This window comes from Giraffa tippelskirchi, chromosome 6 (genome assembly GCF_054371585.1).
Source record: "Giraffa tippelskirchi isolate mGirTip1 chromosome 6, T2T-mGirTip1v1.2.pri, whole genome shotgun sequence".
Lineage (NCBI taxonomy): Eukaryota > Metazoa > Chordata > Mammalia > Artiodactyla > Giraffidae > Giraffa > Giraffa tippelskirchi.
The window spans coordinates 40,292,216-40,311,237 of record NC_137280.1 but is presented as its reverse complement, the minus strand read 5'-3'; the positions used below and the strand labels follow the sequence as shown (position 1 = coordinate 40,311,237).

Sequence of the window (19,022 nt, the reverse complement as noted above, 5' to 3'; positions counted from 1 at the left end):
AGTATAAGACCTGAAACTGTAAAACTCTTAGAAGAAAAAGTAGTAATCTCCTTAACCTAAGTCTTGGGAATGATTTTTTAATCTGACCCCAAAGCCAAGAGCAACAAGAGTAAAACCATACAAGTGGGACTACATCAAACTATAAAGCTCCTGCATGGCAAGAAAACCATTAGTAAAATGAAAAGGCTGCTGACTAAATGGGACAAAATATTTGCACGTGATACAACTGATAAGGGGCTAGTATCCAATATGTATAAAGAACTCAGACAACTCAATAACAGAACCAAAAGTAAACAATCTGATTAAACATGGGCAGAAGTTTTGAACAGACACTTTTCCAAAGAAGATAGAGTGATAGCCAACACAAACATGAAAAGATAATCATCATTAATCATCAGGAAAATGCCAAAAACAAACAACGAGATATCACCTCAAACTTATAAGAACGGCTATTATCAAAAAGATAAGAAAAAACAAGTGTGGACCAGGACACAGAGAAAAGGGAACCCTTGAGCATTATTGATGGGAATGTAAATTGGTAAAGCCACTATGGAAAATAGTGGGGGGTTTCTTAAAAAAAAAATTAAAACTAGAACTACCCAGCAATTCCACTTCTGGGTATTTATCCAAAGTAAATAAAAGCACTAACTCAAAAAATACATGTACCCCCATGTTCACTGAAGTATTATTTACAATAGTTAAGATACAGAAGCAACCTAAGTATCCAGTGATGGATGAGTGGATAAAAATGTTGTAATAGATATACATACACACAATGAAATATTATTCAGCTATAAAAATGATATCTAAATCTATACAAAGTGAAATGAAAAATGAAATGAATTTGCCACAGCATCAATGAAACTTGAGGGTGTTATACTAAGTGAAATAAGTCAAGCAGAGAAAGACAAATACTGTATGATCTCATATGTGGAATCTATAAACAAGTAACAAAACCAAGCTCACAGAAAGGGAACAGATTGGTAATTGCCAAAAGTGGGAGGTGGGAGAAATGGGTGAACTGCTTTTGTTTGTTTTCAGTTTAAATTAAAAAAATTACTAATCCCTAGGTCCCACTACCAGAGATTCTGATTTAATTTTTCTGAGATAGTGTCCTGGTATTAACATTTTTAAGACCTTCTGCATAAGACTTAAGTGAAGGCATGGCTGAGAATTATCACCAGAGAGCTTTGCAGCTTTTCTAACTCACATTCTTTTAATTGCAAACATCTGGGTCAGATCCAGGTCCCATGGGGAGGTCTCTGGCTAGACAATTACTTAGGCCATTTAGCTTCAAAGCAGAATTGTATGCTGAGAGTAGAATGCAAAATCGATACACTCTTCTGCCTAAACCTGATTTTTTTGATACTAAGCCCCCTAGAACGGTCTCTCAGGATGTGGGTGGCCTGTCTACTTGCAAATCTGGATATACCATGAACTTTGCCACTTGGTAAACAAACAAAAAAGAAAGAAATAAGCCTAAGGTATATAGCTACTAGAATATAGGAACAAAACTTTCATTTCCTGATCATGGTATTGTCAACTTGAAAAACCCCAATATATCTGTAGACAAGCTATTAGAATTCATAAAGAAGTTTAAAATGCTGGTATCACGCAGTAAGATCTATGTACAAAAGCAAATTGCATTTGTAACAAACAGGAAATGTAATTTATAGAAGTGTATCATTCCATCATAGAACTAAATATAGATCCGGGAATAAACCCAAAAATGGATACTTCAGGCTTTTGTGGAGACAGTTATAAACTTTTATGACAGACATTAAAGAGATCTAAATCAAAGAAAGGGTGAAACCTTGTCAATGAATAGAAAGACCAATGTCACCAAAGTGTCAATTTTCTGAAAATTTATCTTTAGTTACAATGCAATTCAATAAAAATATGTTTTAAAAAATTTAAAGCGTTTCATATATTTATTGGAAAATGTATGGAAGAGCAGAGTCAAAAGTCAGCCAAGACATTTCTGATGAAAAGCAAAAAAAAAAAAGATAATTTGCTCACCAGAAAGAGAGGCATTTTAAAAGTAATGATAATTTTTTGGTTTTAATACAGTGATAGGAACATTGAGAAATGGAACAGTGTACAGAGACAAGAGATAGACCCATAAATTTATGGTAACTTGCTATTTGATAGAAATGTCTTTACAGATCACTGAGGAAAGTTATGCATACTCAATATATGGCGCTGAAGCATTTGGTTATCTATGCAGAGGAACTGATCGCACGGTTTACACAAAATCGTTTCCAAATGGATTAAAAATTTAAATAGGAAAAGCAAATTTCAAATGTTTAGAGACTAACAAAGTTGACTATCATGAGTTTAGGATATGGAAGGATTTTTAAATAAGATGCAAAAATCTCTAAAAATGGAGAAAAGATTGAGAAATTTAACTGCTTTAAAGTAACTTCTTTTTATCAAACTATATCATGAAAAAGAATGAAAGCAAATCAAAACCTAAAGAACATATTTTTAAGAAATATAACAGTGAATTTGACTCAAGACTAGAGAAATGCTACAGATTACTAAAAATTCAAAAAATTCCCAATAGTGAGATGATCAAAAGATATCAACAGACCTTTCAACAAAGGAAAAACATAGGAAAACAAAAAGCTTATGAAAATATGTCCAATCTGATTAAAAATCAGGAAAATGCAAATAAAATCCACATGAGATACAACACCCACACATTGCTAAAAGTTTAGTAAGTCAAATGATGTCAGGTGCTTTGAATTCTTACATACTGCTGGAGACTGTATTGGTGCACCCACATGGAATATGTTTTACATGTTCTGCAAATTTCAATTTATATAAATCTGAGAAACTCATTTATGTTCACCAAGAGAAGTGTACAGGAATATGACTGGACAGAACATAACTAAACACAACTATTCATAGATGGGAGAATAAAGGGGACCCAGGTTCAATCCCTGGTTCAGGAAGATTCCCTAGAGAAGGAAATGGCAACCCACTCCAGTATTCTTGCCTGGAGAAGTCCATAGACAGAGGAGCCTGGTGAGTCACAGTCCATAGGATCATAAAGAGTTGGATACCACTGAGCAACTAACACTTTCACTTTCTTTCACACAATACAGTTGTATACAGTGGTTAAAAATCAAAGAACCACAACCACACATAGAACATGAAAACAGTTAAATACGTGTGTCCAGTCGTTTAGTTGTGTCCAACACTTTGTGACCCAATGGATTGTAACCTTCCAGGCTCCTCTGTCCATACGATTCTCCACGCAAGAATACTGAAGTAGGTTGCCATTTTCTTCTCTAGGGGATCTTCTCTATCTAGGGATCGAACCCACATCTCATGCAACTCCTGCACTGGCAGATTCTTTACCACTGTGCCATCTATAACCATTTATTAATAGAAATGAAAAGGAGCTTTAGAAGATTGTATACAGTATGATATCACTTCTGTGAAGTTCAAAGGCAAGCACTATTAAGTATTGGTTCACATATGCATGGGCAATAAAAGTGTATAAAGGCATGAAAAACACAAAATTCAGAATAGTGGAGGGGTTGAGAAAGAATCCCATTAGCTTCACAATAGGTACATATATATCCTCATTTATAAAATCTAAAATATTATTCAAAATAACAGAGTTTTAAGAAACAATTGAGAATGAAGATTTAGTAATGTAGTTAATTTTGAAGATAACTGATATTTTCACCCCACTAGGTCTTCCTGAATTTCACTGATACCATGAAATTTCATTAATACCATGGAAATTGAATTCACTAACATGATCTCTAACTGAACGCTATCTCTAACTGAACACAAACTTTAAGTTACATAGTACAAACAATTGGGAGGGTCTTGAAATACCTACTTACTCGTGAGGAGTAATAGGAGAACAGGACTGAATAATCAGCTTAGTGGATTCAGTCTATCTTTGTGTCAGGACTCTGAAAATATTTGGACAATTTGCCTAATTTCCTTGGATTTATTTTACCCACCTATGAAATTAGCATGTGGATGTTCCTCTAGGCTGAAAAAGAATGCTGTTGCTATTCTCTGTATCTTGATGTGTCTTTCATCTCCTATCTGTATTTCTCTTTTCTGTAGGCCACAGAAACCAGGGAACTAACACCTAAGGACTGTGCTATAATCAGTGTGATAATTTTATCTTTGGTTAAATTATTGTGGGACTCCAATTGTAGCTTGTACAGTCCTTCCCTGTCATTATTTGTGGCTGTTCCAGCTCTCCTCCTATGCAGTACTGAGGGGTTTCTTGTCTTATTTCAGTGATTCTATTGTGACCACTGTCTCCTGACAACTCACTCCTGCCTCAAGATATCCTGGCCTTCATGGTGCCTTCTAAGTTAGTACCTGCCTTGTCCAGGTTATTTCCCATCTTTCAAAATTGTATTCTACAGGTCCTTGTGTAAATGGGAATACTTGTGTCTTGTCCAGTGGTACCAGTGTCCCTGAGCAATGCAACCAGCTAGATTACATCATGAACACATTAGGTAGCCACTGCCACAAGGATGCTGTGTAAAAGCCCACAAATTCAGTAGCTTAGCCCTGTACGTCTTCATATTCTTCTTGGATCAGAGATTGCTTTGGGCCTTTTCTTTTCATGGCAGATCACAAGAGTATAAGGAGTCAAACCAAACCAAAACACATTTACGGCCTTTACTGTAGTCATGGTCACTTACATTCCACTGGCTAAAGCAACTCATACAGTAAAACTCAACACCGATGGCATATGTGTGCGTGTGTGTGTGTGGAGGGCATATTCTCTTCCTATTCTAATGCACCGCGAAGATCACACGGGTGAGTGAAGAAATGAGAACAATTATCCAGTTCACCCAGAACACTCATTATATGATACAAAATCAAATAGAAGATTAAAATGAAGCTCTAAGAGTAAATATGAAAGATTTTTTATCGTTTACTGCTGAGTTACAAATTTCAAGCTCATTTTACATTAGTTAGAAACCATCACTAAGGTTATAGACATCACTTTGTTCTCTCAATTTGCATACATGTCAGAAGGAACGTTATGTTCAAAGGAGGCTAAATTATCATATAATGTAGATGTGACAATACACAAAATATATTCTCCTGCCATTTTGATGATAGTAGAGGGTAATCTAAAATGCAGCATGATGAATTTGGGGTCCATCTAATGAGTGAAGGTCACTGGTAATGTGGGAGGAAAAGCTCTAACTGTGAAACCAGATGTAACTGGTTTGGAACTCTGGTCCCTAAAAATTGGCAGGTTTGAGCTGGCAAATTGCTTAGATCCTCTAAGACTCATGTTCCAGTCTGTAAAATGGTGACAGTATCATCCTTGAGATGTCGTTGAACAAATGTGCAAATGCTTAACATTATATTTGAAAGTTGACACTCAAGAAGTCAGTTATCATTCTGGAAACATTTCTAATGTGCTCTAAAGAGTATTTTATACCTCTTCAGATTTCTTTTAAAACAGAATTTCTTTCCTCTAAAACGGCTAAAGTGTAATTTCACTTGAAATAGGATGATATCCTCCTAAGAACTCTTCAAAGTCTATAAATCAATGATTCCAAAAAGGACCTTATTTATTCATTTCAGAAAACCATTTGCCACATTGCTGCATACTTTCAGATGTGCAAATAAAGGGATCCCAGCTGGTTGCTTTATTTTCAAACAACTACAAAGAGAACAGTAGAATTTTGGCTTCTTGTAATTTTCCTTTGAAAATTTTCACAACCATGTGTGGTTGGAATCTGGCATTTATCTTTTGCTTCCACTCTGGAAATTTATACAGTTCTCTAGCATTTGGTTTGGGTCATATAACTGTTCAAATCTTGGTCACAGTCTTCTACTTGTATAATTTCCCTCCAGTGTGAAAAACCCACATACCATAATGTGTCTACACAGCAAGACTTCAAACATAGTAACTGCCCATGGATTAGAAGAATTTGCAAAGCCAGATCACTCATGAATATTAAGGAAACAAAAAAATTAACATAAATGATCTTTTTTACACAAATGACCATGTGAGCTTATGAATATTATCAAATGAATTTTATAACCATTGACATTGTAAGCATAATAAAATGTATATAAATCAATATACAGAAAAACATACAAATTTCCAAACGGCCAGATGAGTTTTGCCAATTTTTAAACTCGTTGAAACTTTTGTTTTAAAGACATTCAAAATTAGCTTTTAAGCTAGTTAGGTGATGCGTTTTGACATCAGACATCTATTTCCTTGCCCTGTCAGTCCTTTATGAAGAAAAGTGGAAAAAAAAAAAAAAGTGATCCTAGAAAGAAATTTCTAAACAAACTAAATTCTTAGAAACTTTTCCTTTTCTAGTTTAAACAACAACAACAAAAAGAAACAAAAAACCTGTTACTTAAACTTTTCCCTGATTCTTTTGTCTATATTTTGATTATAACATTCTCAAAGCTGAACTTCATATTTGTATCTCCTTGTAGGGCGTTTTGTGAACTTTGTATTCTACAGTCTACTAATTCCAACCCTGATTCCTACTGTCTTACTCCTTGATATTGACTCCTCCTCTTCCTAGTAAAATAGTACCTGCCTCTGACTGACTGATAATTTTGCGAATCAAAATACTATTTCAGGGAATCCAAAATCATGTTTTTTCTGACTTGATAGCATTATTTACAGGACTTTCTAGCTTCCACACATCATCAAAACATCTATCTACCCATCCATTCATCCATCTATCCATTATTTCTTCCTTCCATCCACTGAGCACGAGTTAAGTTCAGATATTCTGATAAGCCCCAGAAGATAGAAAAAAAGAGATCAGAAAGCCAGCCTGTCAGCACTTGGATCCAGGCTTTGCTACTTACGGTTTGCGTCACCTTGGTCAAGTTCCTTGAGCTGTGTTCTTCAGTTTTCTCATCTGTAAAATGAGAACAATAATAGTGCGCTATGTCATAGACCTGTTTTGTGAATTAAATAATGTATACATATAGGTTGCTTAGAGGGTCCATAGATTTTTCTGTAAACCATACTAGTTGTGCCCTTAGACCTATCTACTCACCACTCCTGTCCTGGGCCTTGGCCTTCACTAGATGGCCTACCCAGTATAAAAAACAAGAGGGAGAGTTCATGTTGAAAAGTAGTCACAAACATCACAGAACCCATTAAAAGATTCATAATTATCTGGTTCTTATTTGCAAGATCTCTTTGATGGACTTCAAAGGTCAGAGACATTACAGTTTTGACTTACAAGGGGTCACTTATCATAGTATACTCTGTATCAGAGCTAAAAATGTAATAGACTTTAAATAGTCTTACCACTGTCTCACTTGATAATGAGGACTCTTCATAAAGGCCGATTATAGCTTCTGGGGCTTAGAGGACACCTTGGGTTAAGAGCTGCATATTGGGTCTTCACTTGACTGTCATATATTTAAAACTCTTTGCCTTATGTTTAAGCAATCTTACAACATAATAATATTTTAACAGTAACAACCTAGTAGTATTCAGCTGCGTGTGCTTTAGCAGAACTAACATGGTTTAAATTACTCATCAAGATCTATTCTCATGATCCAAATGTATCACCATATTTGTACACACTATAGAACAAACCATTATTTAATTAAATTAACAGTTATTCTTATAGACTAGGCACTTAGGATAGTGATATAGAAGATACAAATTTAGAAGACAGTTCATGTCTTCAAGGAACTGGTTATCTAGTAGGTAAGACCAGAGACAAACCTTTACTAACTATATGATAATACTAGTAGAGGCATATTGTTATTGTTTACTGGCTAAATCGTGTCTGACTCTTTGAGACCCTATGGACTGTAGCCTGCTAGGCTTCCCTCTCCACGGGAGTCTCTAGGCAAGAATACTGGAGTGGGTTGCCATTTCCTTCTCTAGGGGATCTTCACAACCCAGGGATGGAAACCATGTCTCCTGCATTGGTGGGTGCATTCTTTACCTCTGAGCCACTAGGGAAGCCCCAGCAGTCGTATATACAGAGCATTAAAGAACTGAGCAGAGCCCAAGAGAATGTGCACTCTTTGCAATGTTTTATGGTCATTGAATTTTCCTCTTTGTTTTAGTAGATGCTGTGTAATATGGACAACATGCCTTGCACAGCTAAAGGATACTAGTTTGGATCTTGCTTTTCAAAATGAGGAAGCTAATAAAGATCGGTTCCTCATATTACCAAAAAATTTAAAAAAATATTGTCAATGGGCTATTATCTCTGCTTTGTACTTGAAAGACTTTTCTAATTTAACTGATTTTTTTCACTTGGTTATTTCATTCTTTTGATGCTGTGTAGACACAACCACAGATATTTGCATAGTCTGAAAAAAGTCTTAGATGATGTATACTTGGGTTGTCTCACAGGAAGAGGGTTTTCAAGAGTAGGGAGAAAAAAAGACCACTAGAATGGGAAGAGTCATCTCTTATTTGCAATTTTCTGAGAAATCAGAGTTCTTAAGTCATAAAAAACAACCAAGTAATTAGAGGGAAAAAAATATGATTTTCATTATACCATGAATTGTGTGATTCTCCTCTCCCTTCTTGCCAATTTAGTTTGGTCTGATTGTGAAACTCTATTAATCAGCATTAATAAGCCCTTTTATTTCAGGAAATCATTTTAGTTACCCAATAAATGTTTCATATAAGACTAAGTGATAGTATTTTAAGAATTTTTTTATATGAACAATTTTAAAGTCTTTATTGAATTCGTTACACTATTGCCTCTGTTTTATGTTTTGGTTTTTTGGCCATGAGGTATGTGGGATCTTAGCTCTCCTACCAGAGATTGAACCTGTACCTACCCTGGACTGGAAGATGAAGTCTTAACCACTGGACCACCAGGGAAGTCTCTAAGTGATAATACTAAAGTCTTCTTTTTCTCTGCCTCAAATTATTAGCTTGCTAAGTCTGAAAATCTTATCAGAATTTAATTCTTTCAAGATTTATACTATAATCTTTGAACATTGGTTTGTTTTGTGTAGAAAACCAACACTCTTTAATTGAACACTTCTGTATTAAAAGCCTATAATACAGTCAAGGTGGGAAATTTAAAGGAGTCACAATTCTTGCATGTAAGTAGTTTTCCAAGTAGAAAAGAAAATTAAATGTGAACAATATCTAAAACACAGAAAATTGACAAAAAGCTATGATTTACTCATCCCTTAGATAAACACGTGTGACTCGTCTGCCATGTTCTGAGCATTATGTGAGATTCTTGGGCTATGGCCATGAAAAAAGCAGGAACATTACGTGGCCTCACAATTTGGTGGGGCTGACAGATATTTACCAAGAAATTATGAGCCTTTGCTATGGGCCAAACACTTTAAAACCAAAGATAGAGGATCCTGCCTCAGGTGCTGACAGTTTAATGAAGAAGATGGGTCATAAATTAAGCAATGACTAAGCTTCATGATAAGAGCACTAATAGAAATGTAGACAGGACATTACAGAAGGAGGAAGCAGAGGCCAAGAGAAAGCACAGCCATCATCCTATTTACTAATCAGAAATTTCTGAGTTTTATTATGCACCATATAAATACAGGTGATATTCTGTAGCACAGGCAATGCTGTGCTTGGTGAGCAACTTACTATGTGTTGAATGTGACAGAGGAAATGAGAATATATAAACAGAAATTATTAATTCTCCTTGGTATCATCAGGATTAGCTTCATGAGGAGAGGCGCCATTTGAGCCGAGTTCTTCATAAGGATTTCTAACATTTCAGGAGAGGATTCCTGACAAAGGAATAAGTGTGAGCTTGTTTTCCAAGGCAGGAAAGTGTAGGTCTTCAGCACACGGCGAATAGTCCTACGAGGCTAGATTTTGAGATTAAAGAGTGTGAGGCCAAGAAAAGCGTTTTTCCAGGTCTTGAAAGGCCTTGTAAGCCTTTAATAAAAAATCCAGGCCTTATCTTGAAAGCAAACTTCAATATCGGAGAAAATAAAGGGAAGATACCCAGCTCTTGGGCTTCCCTGGTGACTCAGCAGTAAACTATCCACCTGCCAATGCTGGAAACACGGGTTCGATTTCTGGGTTGAGAAAATCCCCTGGAGAAAGAAACAGCAACCCACTCCAGTATTCTCGCCTGGGAAATCCTGCAGACAGAGGAGCCTAACAGGCTACATTTCATGGGTTGCAAAGAGTTGGACACGACTTAGCAACTCAACAACCATCACCACCTTGTTCTTAGGCCAAGGTGTCAGAGAGATACCCAGAAATGAGTGAAAAAGGCTAAGCACAGGGAAACTGGTATAAAGTTTACTTCTAGCAGTTCCAGAAATGTGTGTAAAGCTATGTATGATGTTTACTTATTGAATACCTAAATTTTTGTTTAGAAATGAAGTACCTTATACCCTCCTGTTACTAGGTAAGGAGAAATAAATAAATAGGCCTTGGCCTAAAGGAAGGAAAATATATTAACTCACAGTAATTTAAGCAGTATAAAGAAATGCTGAGCTAGAGGACACACAGTATGTACAGAAACAAGTAATTCAGTCTGAACAGAGTGATTTAGAAAGGATTTGGGCATAGGCAGGCCTACTCCAGAGCCTACAGTCCAGGAAGCGTTTTTCCCTCTGGTCTTGGTTCTTTGCAGCTTTTCTTACATGAAATTCCCTGGAAACACATTTTGAGATGGAAAGTTGCATGCAGAAGATTTATAGGGTAGCTCTTTAGAAATAAAAAGAAGAGAAAGAAAGAGAACTAACCTGTGATGCATCTGCACCGAGGACTTGGTCGAGTCTACGGAAAGCCTTTGGAGCTGGGCAGGTTTTATTAATGAGCTTAATTGAAGTAATTGGAACTGACCTTTGTATCTTGGCATCAGTCAATTATTAGCAGCTGAAAATCTCCTGGAAGCGGTGTATCCTTGGGGGAGCCAGTTGCCTGCAGCTTGAGGGTGATTCCCAGTGATGGATACAGCCTGGAGCTGTAAGCAACTATTCACTCCAGAGGAAGCCAAGATGGTAGGTGGAAACCCAAGTCCATGCTGAAGCGCTTCCCCTTAGTTTTTCAGCTGTAGGCTATAGACAGTGATAGAAAGCTTTTAAGAAGGTAAAGGGGCATACATTGATTTTGATTTAAGAAAGTTATTTCTGTAGCAATGTAATGGGCAATTTGGCAAGGTGATAGAGGCTGGCAAGTGAAAGTACTAGTTTGGAGGCTATTATAGCTGTTAAGGCCTAGTTCAAAATAGTTAAGGCCCAACTCAAACCTGTGTGAAGTTTTACCAAGTCTCCCCAAGCAGAACAGTCCTTTCCTCTATCATTCTTCCATAGCCCTTTTTGTTGTGCTGTGTGTGCAGGGTAGAAAAGAATTTCCAGACATGAGGCAGAATGAAAAGAGAATACAAGTTTACTAGAGTGGGAGGCACCGTTAGAATGGGGGAGGGCTGGCTCAAGGGAGAGCTGAAACCTTTTGCAGGAGGCTGGTAGCCAATTGTTACAACCTCAAGACAGAAAATTCCTACTAGAATGGTTGCATTAGATGACTGGTTAGGATGCTATAGGGTGGATAGTAGGTTAGTATTTTGCCTAATATGGGGTTAGGGAACTGGCCGGTTTAGATCTGGAGGTTCATGGCAATAGTTGCTGTGGGGCTCGGTCAGTTCCAGAGATTTTTGTCCTGTGACCTTGGTACAGGGCTCCACACTTTGGTTATAATTTTACTTTAGTCCCGATTACAATCTGACTTTATATCATTAGTAGTTGATTCTGTGTATCTCCCTGTTGACTCTGAATTCTTTTGAGGCAATAGCCATCTACTCTTATCTGTACCTCCCACAGTACCATCATTGAGCCCTGAGTAGAATTTGATACAAGCGTTCTGAATTATACAGTCCAGGGAAGGGATGATGGGTTTCTAAAATGGAATCAGTAGTAATGGAAAGAAGAGAATGGTGTCAATGAAGGAGAACCTGCAGAGGTATAAATGTGTGGAAGAGCTTTCGAGACTACAGCATAACTTCCATGTCATGGATTATTATGGCAACTCACTCCAGTGTTCTTGCCTGGAGAATCCCAGGGACGGGGGAGCCTGGTGGGCTGTCGTCTATGGGGTCGCACAGAGTCGGACACGACTGAAGCGACTTAGCAGCAGCAGCAGCACATACACTGAAACACAACTGCTAGAGCCCATTTGTATTTATATATTTATTTGGCACATTTCCTGGGCCTTTTGTTAAAACACTTTCCCTTTGAAACTGAGCAGGACCCTGTGGGGCTCCTGGGCATAGAAGCCTTTCTGTGTCCCCATTTCTTGTTTGTAGGAAGTAAGCTTCAGCCTCCATGACTTTCCCTGAGTTCCAAGGAGCAGGTTCAAATAGTTGCTAATCAGAGGAGGGAGGGGATGCAGAGAAAAGGGAGGAGCAGTCGAAAACATTTGTGTAGCCTTGGGAGAGGGTCCTGGTTCTACCTCAATGGATACACTTAACAATATCTTTGAGCTCTTCTGCAGAACTAAAACCCCCAACAAATGGACCATGTTAACTACTTGATCAAACCAGTCCATCCTAAAGGAAATCAGTCCTGAATATTCATTGGAAAGACTGATGCTGAAGCTGAAGCCTCAATACTTTGGCCACCTGGTGGGAAGAACTGACTTACTGGAAAAGACCCTGATGCTGGGAAAGATTGAAGGCAGGAGGAGAAGGGGCAACAGAGGATGTGCAGGCCCAGCATACACACTGATCCTTATCAGCAACCCTACCCTTGCACCATTGCTATAAAATGGGATTCTCCAGGCAAGGATACTGGGGTGGGTTGCCATTTCCTCCTCCAAGGGATCTTCCCAATCCAGGGGTCGAACCTGAGTCTCCTGTGTCTCCTGCATTGCAGGCAGATTCTTTACCTGCTGACCCATCAGGGAAGCCTATTACTATAAAATTCCACCAAATCCTCCCCAGGTTGGGATACACAGTTTTGAGAGTATGAGCCTGCTGTGTCCCCCTTTGACTGGCAAAGCAACAAAGCTATTTTCAACTTCACCCAAAACTCTATTTCTGAGATTTGATTCAGCACCAGTGCACAGAGGTTGAGTTTTTGGCATCACCTCTTTACATAAGTTTTCTCAGAGTTTGTTTTTTTCCAATTACACATCAAAGAGGAAAGATAAGTTGCATGTTGTTTCTACCCTTTAAATTCATGCTGTTTTGTAACATGCCTACCTTAGACTTTAAAGTTCAGGCAATATTTCTGCCTTAGTGAAACTTTGAATTTGTAAGATGTCTTTCTGACCATATTCTAAATGAAAGCCCTCAACTTTTTTTTAAATTGAAGTATAGTTAATTTACAATGTTGTTCTAGCTTCTGGTATACAGCACAGTGATTCAGTTATACATATATTTATATATATTCTTTTTTAGATTCTTTTCCCATATAGGTTATTACAAAATATTGATATAGTTCCTAGTGCTATACAGTTGGTCCTTGTTTATTTATTTTATATATAGCAGTGTGTATATGTTATTCCCAAATTCCTAATTTATTTCTGCCTTCACTTTTCCCCTTTGGTAACTATAAATTTGCTTTCAAAGTCTGTGAGTCTCTTTCTATTCTGTAAATAAATTCATTTCTATCATTTTTAAAAAGATTTCACAAATAATAATGTCATATGATATTTGTCTTTCTCTGACTTACTTCACTTAGTATGATAATCTCTAGGCCCATACATATTGCTGCAAATGGCATTATTTCACTCTTTTTTATGGCTGAGTAGTATTCCATTGTGCATATGTGTGTGTGTGTGTGTGTGTGTGTGTGTGTGTGTGTGTGCACGCGCGCGCGCCACATGCATCTTCTTTATCCATTCAATTGTGGCTAGGCATTTAGGTTGGTTCCTTGTCTTTGCTATTCTAAATAGTGCTGGTCTGAACACTGTTCTGCATGTATCTTTTTGAAGAATGCTTTCCTCTGGATATATGCCCAGGAGTGGGATTTCTAAGTCATGTGGTAACTCTATTTTTAATTTTAACAAACCTCCATACTATTCTCCATGGTGGCTGCACCAATTTACATTCCCACCAATGAGTAGGGGGGGTCCCTTTTCTCCACACCTTCTCTAGCATTTATTATTTGTAGAGTTTTTGATGATGGCCATTCTGAATGATATGAGATGATTCTGCATTGCGATTTTGGTTTGCAAGTATCTAATAATTAGTGATGCTGAGTATCTTGTCATTTTCTTATTGACCATTATTATATGTATTCTTATTATATGTATTATTTGTATTATTATATGTATTTATTATATATAATTATATATATATATAAAGGATAATTATATCTATCCTTTGGAAGAATGTCTATTTAGGTTTCTGTCCATTTTTTGATTGTTTCTTTTTTTGTATTGAGTTGTTTATATATTTTTAAAATCAAGCCTTTGTCTGTCACATTGTTTGCAAATATTTTTTCTCAGTCTATAGGTTGTCTTTTTATTTTCCTTATAATTTCCTTTGCTATGCAAAAGCTTATGTTTGACTATGTCCATTGTTTATTTTTGCTTTTACTTCTATTGCCTTAACCTAAGAAAACATTGCTTGAATGCCTCTAAATATTGTGTCAACTCTGCCAAGGTCTTATGACCCCAGAAAACTGTCAAGACTGCCAGAAAGTCAAGAGTGAAATATTTTCCGGTCTAGGGTATGACTTGGTCAAAAGAAAGTATGGCATATAAAAATGAAAATGTATCTTGGAATGTGAGAGAGACTTTGATTCAAAAGGGAAAGTTTTCCAAACCTGAGAGGGTGCACATTTTATCTGTGGAAAAAAGACATTAAAATATAGTGGCAAAATCATATGATATATCATCAGGAAATGCATATTGCTAAGCTGACCATGAGTAACTCTATGTCCTGTTTTATTTTTATCTCAATAAAATTGAAATAATACAATTTCTTATTGTACCTGACTCAAAGAGATGACTTAAAGATACAAATAAATGGGAATAATTTCTACATTATAAAATACTCTTAGTTATTCTTAGTTCATGTAATGCTTATCCTTCAAATATTTCTGCTTTGAAACAACCCATGATTAGAACAATAGACTTCAATATTAGAATACATTGTGTTTGGTAATTGCTTAGCTATAATTCATTAAGTGCTTGCTATCAACCACTGTGTTGAGAATAATTTAATTTAATTCTAACAACCCTAGGGTGAAAGTAAAACCATTTTTCCCATTTTGCAGATAAGGGACTTTAAATATATTTAGAAAAACAAAATAACTCTCAAAGATCTAATGAATGGCAGATAATACCTATATGTCTTTAGAGCGTATACTACTAACACTTAGCATTATCCTATATTATTACATGTTTATAGACTGACAAGGATGGAGTTAACTCATGAATATGTGTTCTGCATGCTTAATATACATACAGACATGCATAAGTAAATATGTACAAGAGGAAAACTTGATCATCAGCAAGATATATAGCTACAGACATTGAAGGTGTATGTAACTGAAGTTAATGAGCATCTAGCCTAATCTTCTTTCTTTCAAAGTATTGTATTTGGAAGTAATCTACTATGTGCAAAACACCATGTTTGATCCTCCAGAGCAGTGATGTCCAATAGAAATATAATGAGAACCACATATGTAATTTTAAATTTCCTAATAGCTACATTGGAAGAGTAAAAGAAACAGTTGAAATTAATTTTGGTAACAATATGGATATATCAAGTGATTTTAATCCCTATTTCCCTTGCAGTCATGAGGAAAACAGAATTCATAGAAAAATTAAATCACTGGCTTATTTTTAAAAATCAAGGCTAGATTTTTAGTGTTAAAGTTTCACTTCAATAGCAAAACAAAACACACATACACAAACAAACAAAAAAACCCCCACAAAACAATAAAAAACAAAATAAAACACAAAAACCACTAAACAATCTTAGTTAAAAGTGTACAGAGAACCTGAGTAGACATTTTTCCAAAGAAAACATACAGATGGTCAAAATGTACATTAAAAGGTGCTCAGCATCACTAATCATTAGGGAAATGCAAATCAAATCTATAATGAGTTATCACCTCACGTCTAGCCTACTACAATGGCTATTACCCAAAAGACAGGAAATACCAAGGGCAAGTGAGGATGTGGAGAAAAGGGAACTTTTGTGCACTGTTAGTGGGAAACAGTATGGAGGTTTCTTAAAAATTAAAAATGAAGCTACCATATGATCCAGCAATTCTACTTTGGGTATTTAACCTAAAAAAATAAAAAATAGTAGCTCAGAGATATATACGTACCCCCATGTTCATTGTAGCATTATTTATCATAGCCAAAATACATAAACAACCTAGATGTCCACTGATCGATGAATGAGTGAAGAAAATGTGGTGCAGACTCTCTGTATACAGAGTAATTTTATTCACCCATAGAAACGAAAGAAATCTAGTCATTTGGGACAACACAGATGGAACTTGAGGTCATTATTCTAAATGAAGTATGTTGGGCAGAGAAAGAGAAATATCATATGGTCTCACTTGTATGTGAAATCTAAAAACCAAAACCAAAACAAAACAATACAAAATTGAGCTTATAGATACAGAGAACAGATTGGTGTTTGCCAGGGGTAGTGAAGGGTGGGCAAAACAAGTCAAGGGCATCAAAAGACACAAACCTCCCATTATAAAATAAATAAGTCCTGGGGATGTAATGTACAGCATGGTGATCATAGTTAGCAATATTATTTTCCATATTTGAAAGCTTAAGGGACTAGAACTTAAAAGTTCTCATTGCAAGAAAAATTCTTTTAGCTGTATATGATGATGGATGTTAGCTAGATTTATTGTGGTGATTCTTTTGCAATATGTACAAACATTGGATCATTATGCTATACACCTGAAACTAATATAATATTATATGTCAATTATATCTTTAAAAAGTTTCCACTTTTGATATTGTTGAGTTGCTTTGGGTAATCTGCACTTATGATTCATCAGCCTTGAGTTGGAAGATTGTGATATTTGAGATAGTGGGTTGTATTTTATGTACAATCCTTGAAAAAATAAATAATGAATTTCTCTTCAATTTTTTCCAGAAACAATATCTCTTTCCACCCCATAATCATATCTTCACTAGAGACATGTTCTATCCAGCTATATTCCAAAGGAGAATAGTTATCAATTATTCAAATTCAGCAAATATGTATTGATTGTCTCCTACATGCCAACTACTTGCCTGGAAAATTCCATGGATGGAGGAGTCTGGTGGGCTGTAATTCATGGGGCCGCAAAGAGTCGGACACGACTGAGCGACTTCACTTTCTTTCACTATATGCCAACTATAGATACAGTTATGAAATATTTCTTTCACAGATATAGCTCATAAAGTATTCTTTCACAGATATAGCTCATAAAGTAGGCTAGAGGAAAGACAGACAAATACACATGTATAACAAAATGTGATGAGAGATTTGTTTCTATAATGTTACAAATAGATACAATGTATGGGCACTTTTTTTTTCTTTACTTATTTCAAACCAACTAAACCTGAGGATAAGACATAGTTCCTTAAAGGACTGAGAAAATAGCAGTCATTGCGTGAAAGTAATGAAGTTTGAGGCTTTGTCAAATGGAAGTTGTAAATATTTAGCATCTTCTATAAACTCTAGTTTTGCCATGTTCTCAGTTTTTAGTATGTTTAAAACTTAAAGTGATACAAACAGTGTGTATGTATTAAATACTATTTTATCATCAAATTTTAAATTTGGTTAATTACCCAATAGAAATAGTAAAGGAGGTTGTAGGAAAACAACTGTATTAGAATAACTATTTACAAATTATGAGTATTAACTTTTATAAAAATGTAGTAAATATTAGTTATTCAGGGATATCCACTATTCAAAATACCATTTCTATTTGAAGGGACTACATTGTGTGGGGCTTACAAGTCCAAAAGAAATATTTGTCCTCTATCCTCCTGACCAGACAAGATTTGGACTTATAAGCTAAACTTAGTCAAGGTAGAGCCTAGTAGCTTCATGGATGGTGTCCATTGCTTGTGGTACCAGTTGTGGCATCCTAACCAGACTTTCTGAATTTCAACCTTGGTTTTGTCCTTGGCTGCTAAGTCTCTCTTGCTTCCTGCATTTTCTGAGCTTGATTATCCAGCAATCTTTTGGTTCTCCAAACAACTATCAGTCTAAAAATTAATCTGATTTTGGAACCAATTAGCCAAAGTCAGTTTCAGGTGTTTACAACCAAGGATATGCCTTTTTATATACTATCTATATTCTTTACCAGTGTCTGTAGAAATTGGTACCAGAAAGTGGGTTATTGGCCTCAAAGCCTCAGGGCAATCTGAATCTCATCTCTGATTCGGTTTGGGTTGAAGGTGGTGAAAAATCCAGTTAATGACCACTTGGTGGCTGGTAACTTATGGCATTCAATGGCAAAGCAATTAATTATCATTAATTGTTTTATCATTTATAAAAATCTTTATTTTATCATTTTATCTGTGGTTATTATTAATAAAATGTCTATTAAAAGCAAACCTTTGCGATTTTCACATTGATGCCATAATAAAACAGAATTAAGGTCAAGTAAATTCAAGGATTCAGGGAAGGATGTTTGTTTTTAATGGGTATGAGTAAAGACAGAGAAGGAATGGGTTAAGGTTCAAAGTCGTTGGCTCAAGATATGAAAGAAAACTTAGGAACTTTGCCACCACACTAAAATAATTTTTTTAACCTGCAGTGTTGTAATCAAATGTAAAATTTGAAAATGCAGATGATCAAATTCGAGTTCATAGCAATGCTAGATTTCCCATATGATAGTGAATTTTGATTAAGAAGAAATGAAAGAATATGAATAGAATATATTGGATGATACGGAAAGATGCGAAGGACATGATGGACCCCAAACCCTAACTCTCGCTGGTTTTCCATGCTGGCTATAGCTATCTTATCATCCACATCTGATAAGCTTCTTTCACCCCTGATTTGAAGATGAAGTCACTTTTAGGGAGAAAAATCTCCTTGCAAAGGAAGCCATTTCTTCTGAAGTCTTCTCTGGACCTT

At 36.0% G+C, this 19,022-nt stretch overlaps 1 protein-coding gene across 1 annotated transcript in view; it reads right to left on the bottom strand.

Moving 5' to 3' along the window:
• The window catches only part of JPH1 (junctophilin 1), a 620,000-nt gene that overhangs the window by 406,354 nt on the left and 194,624 nt on the right, over positions 1 to 19,022 (bottom strand). Inside the window, exons 4-5 of the mRNA XM_081501555.1 lie at positions 10,808 to 11,022; positions 6,847 to 6,899 (exon numbers count right to left, since the gene is read on the bottom strand). Coding sequence (XP_081357681.1) covers positions 6,847 to 6,899; positions 10,808 to 10,823 — 69 coding nt within the window. The 5' untranslated portion in view covers positions 10,824 to 11,022. The remainder of the gene's footprint in view (positions 1 to 6,846; positions 6,900 to 10,807; positions 11,023 to 19,022) is intronic.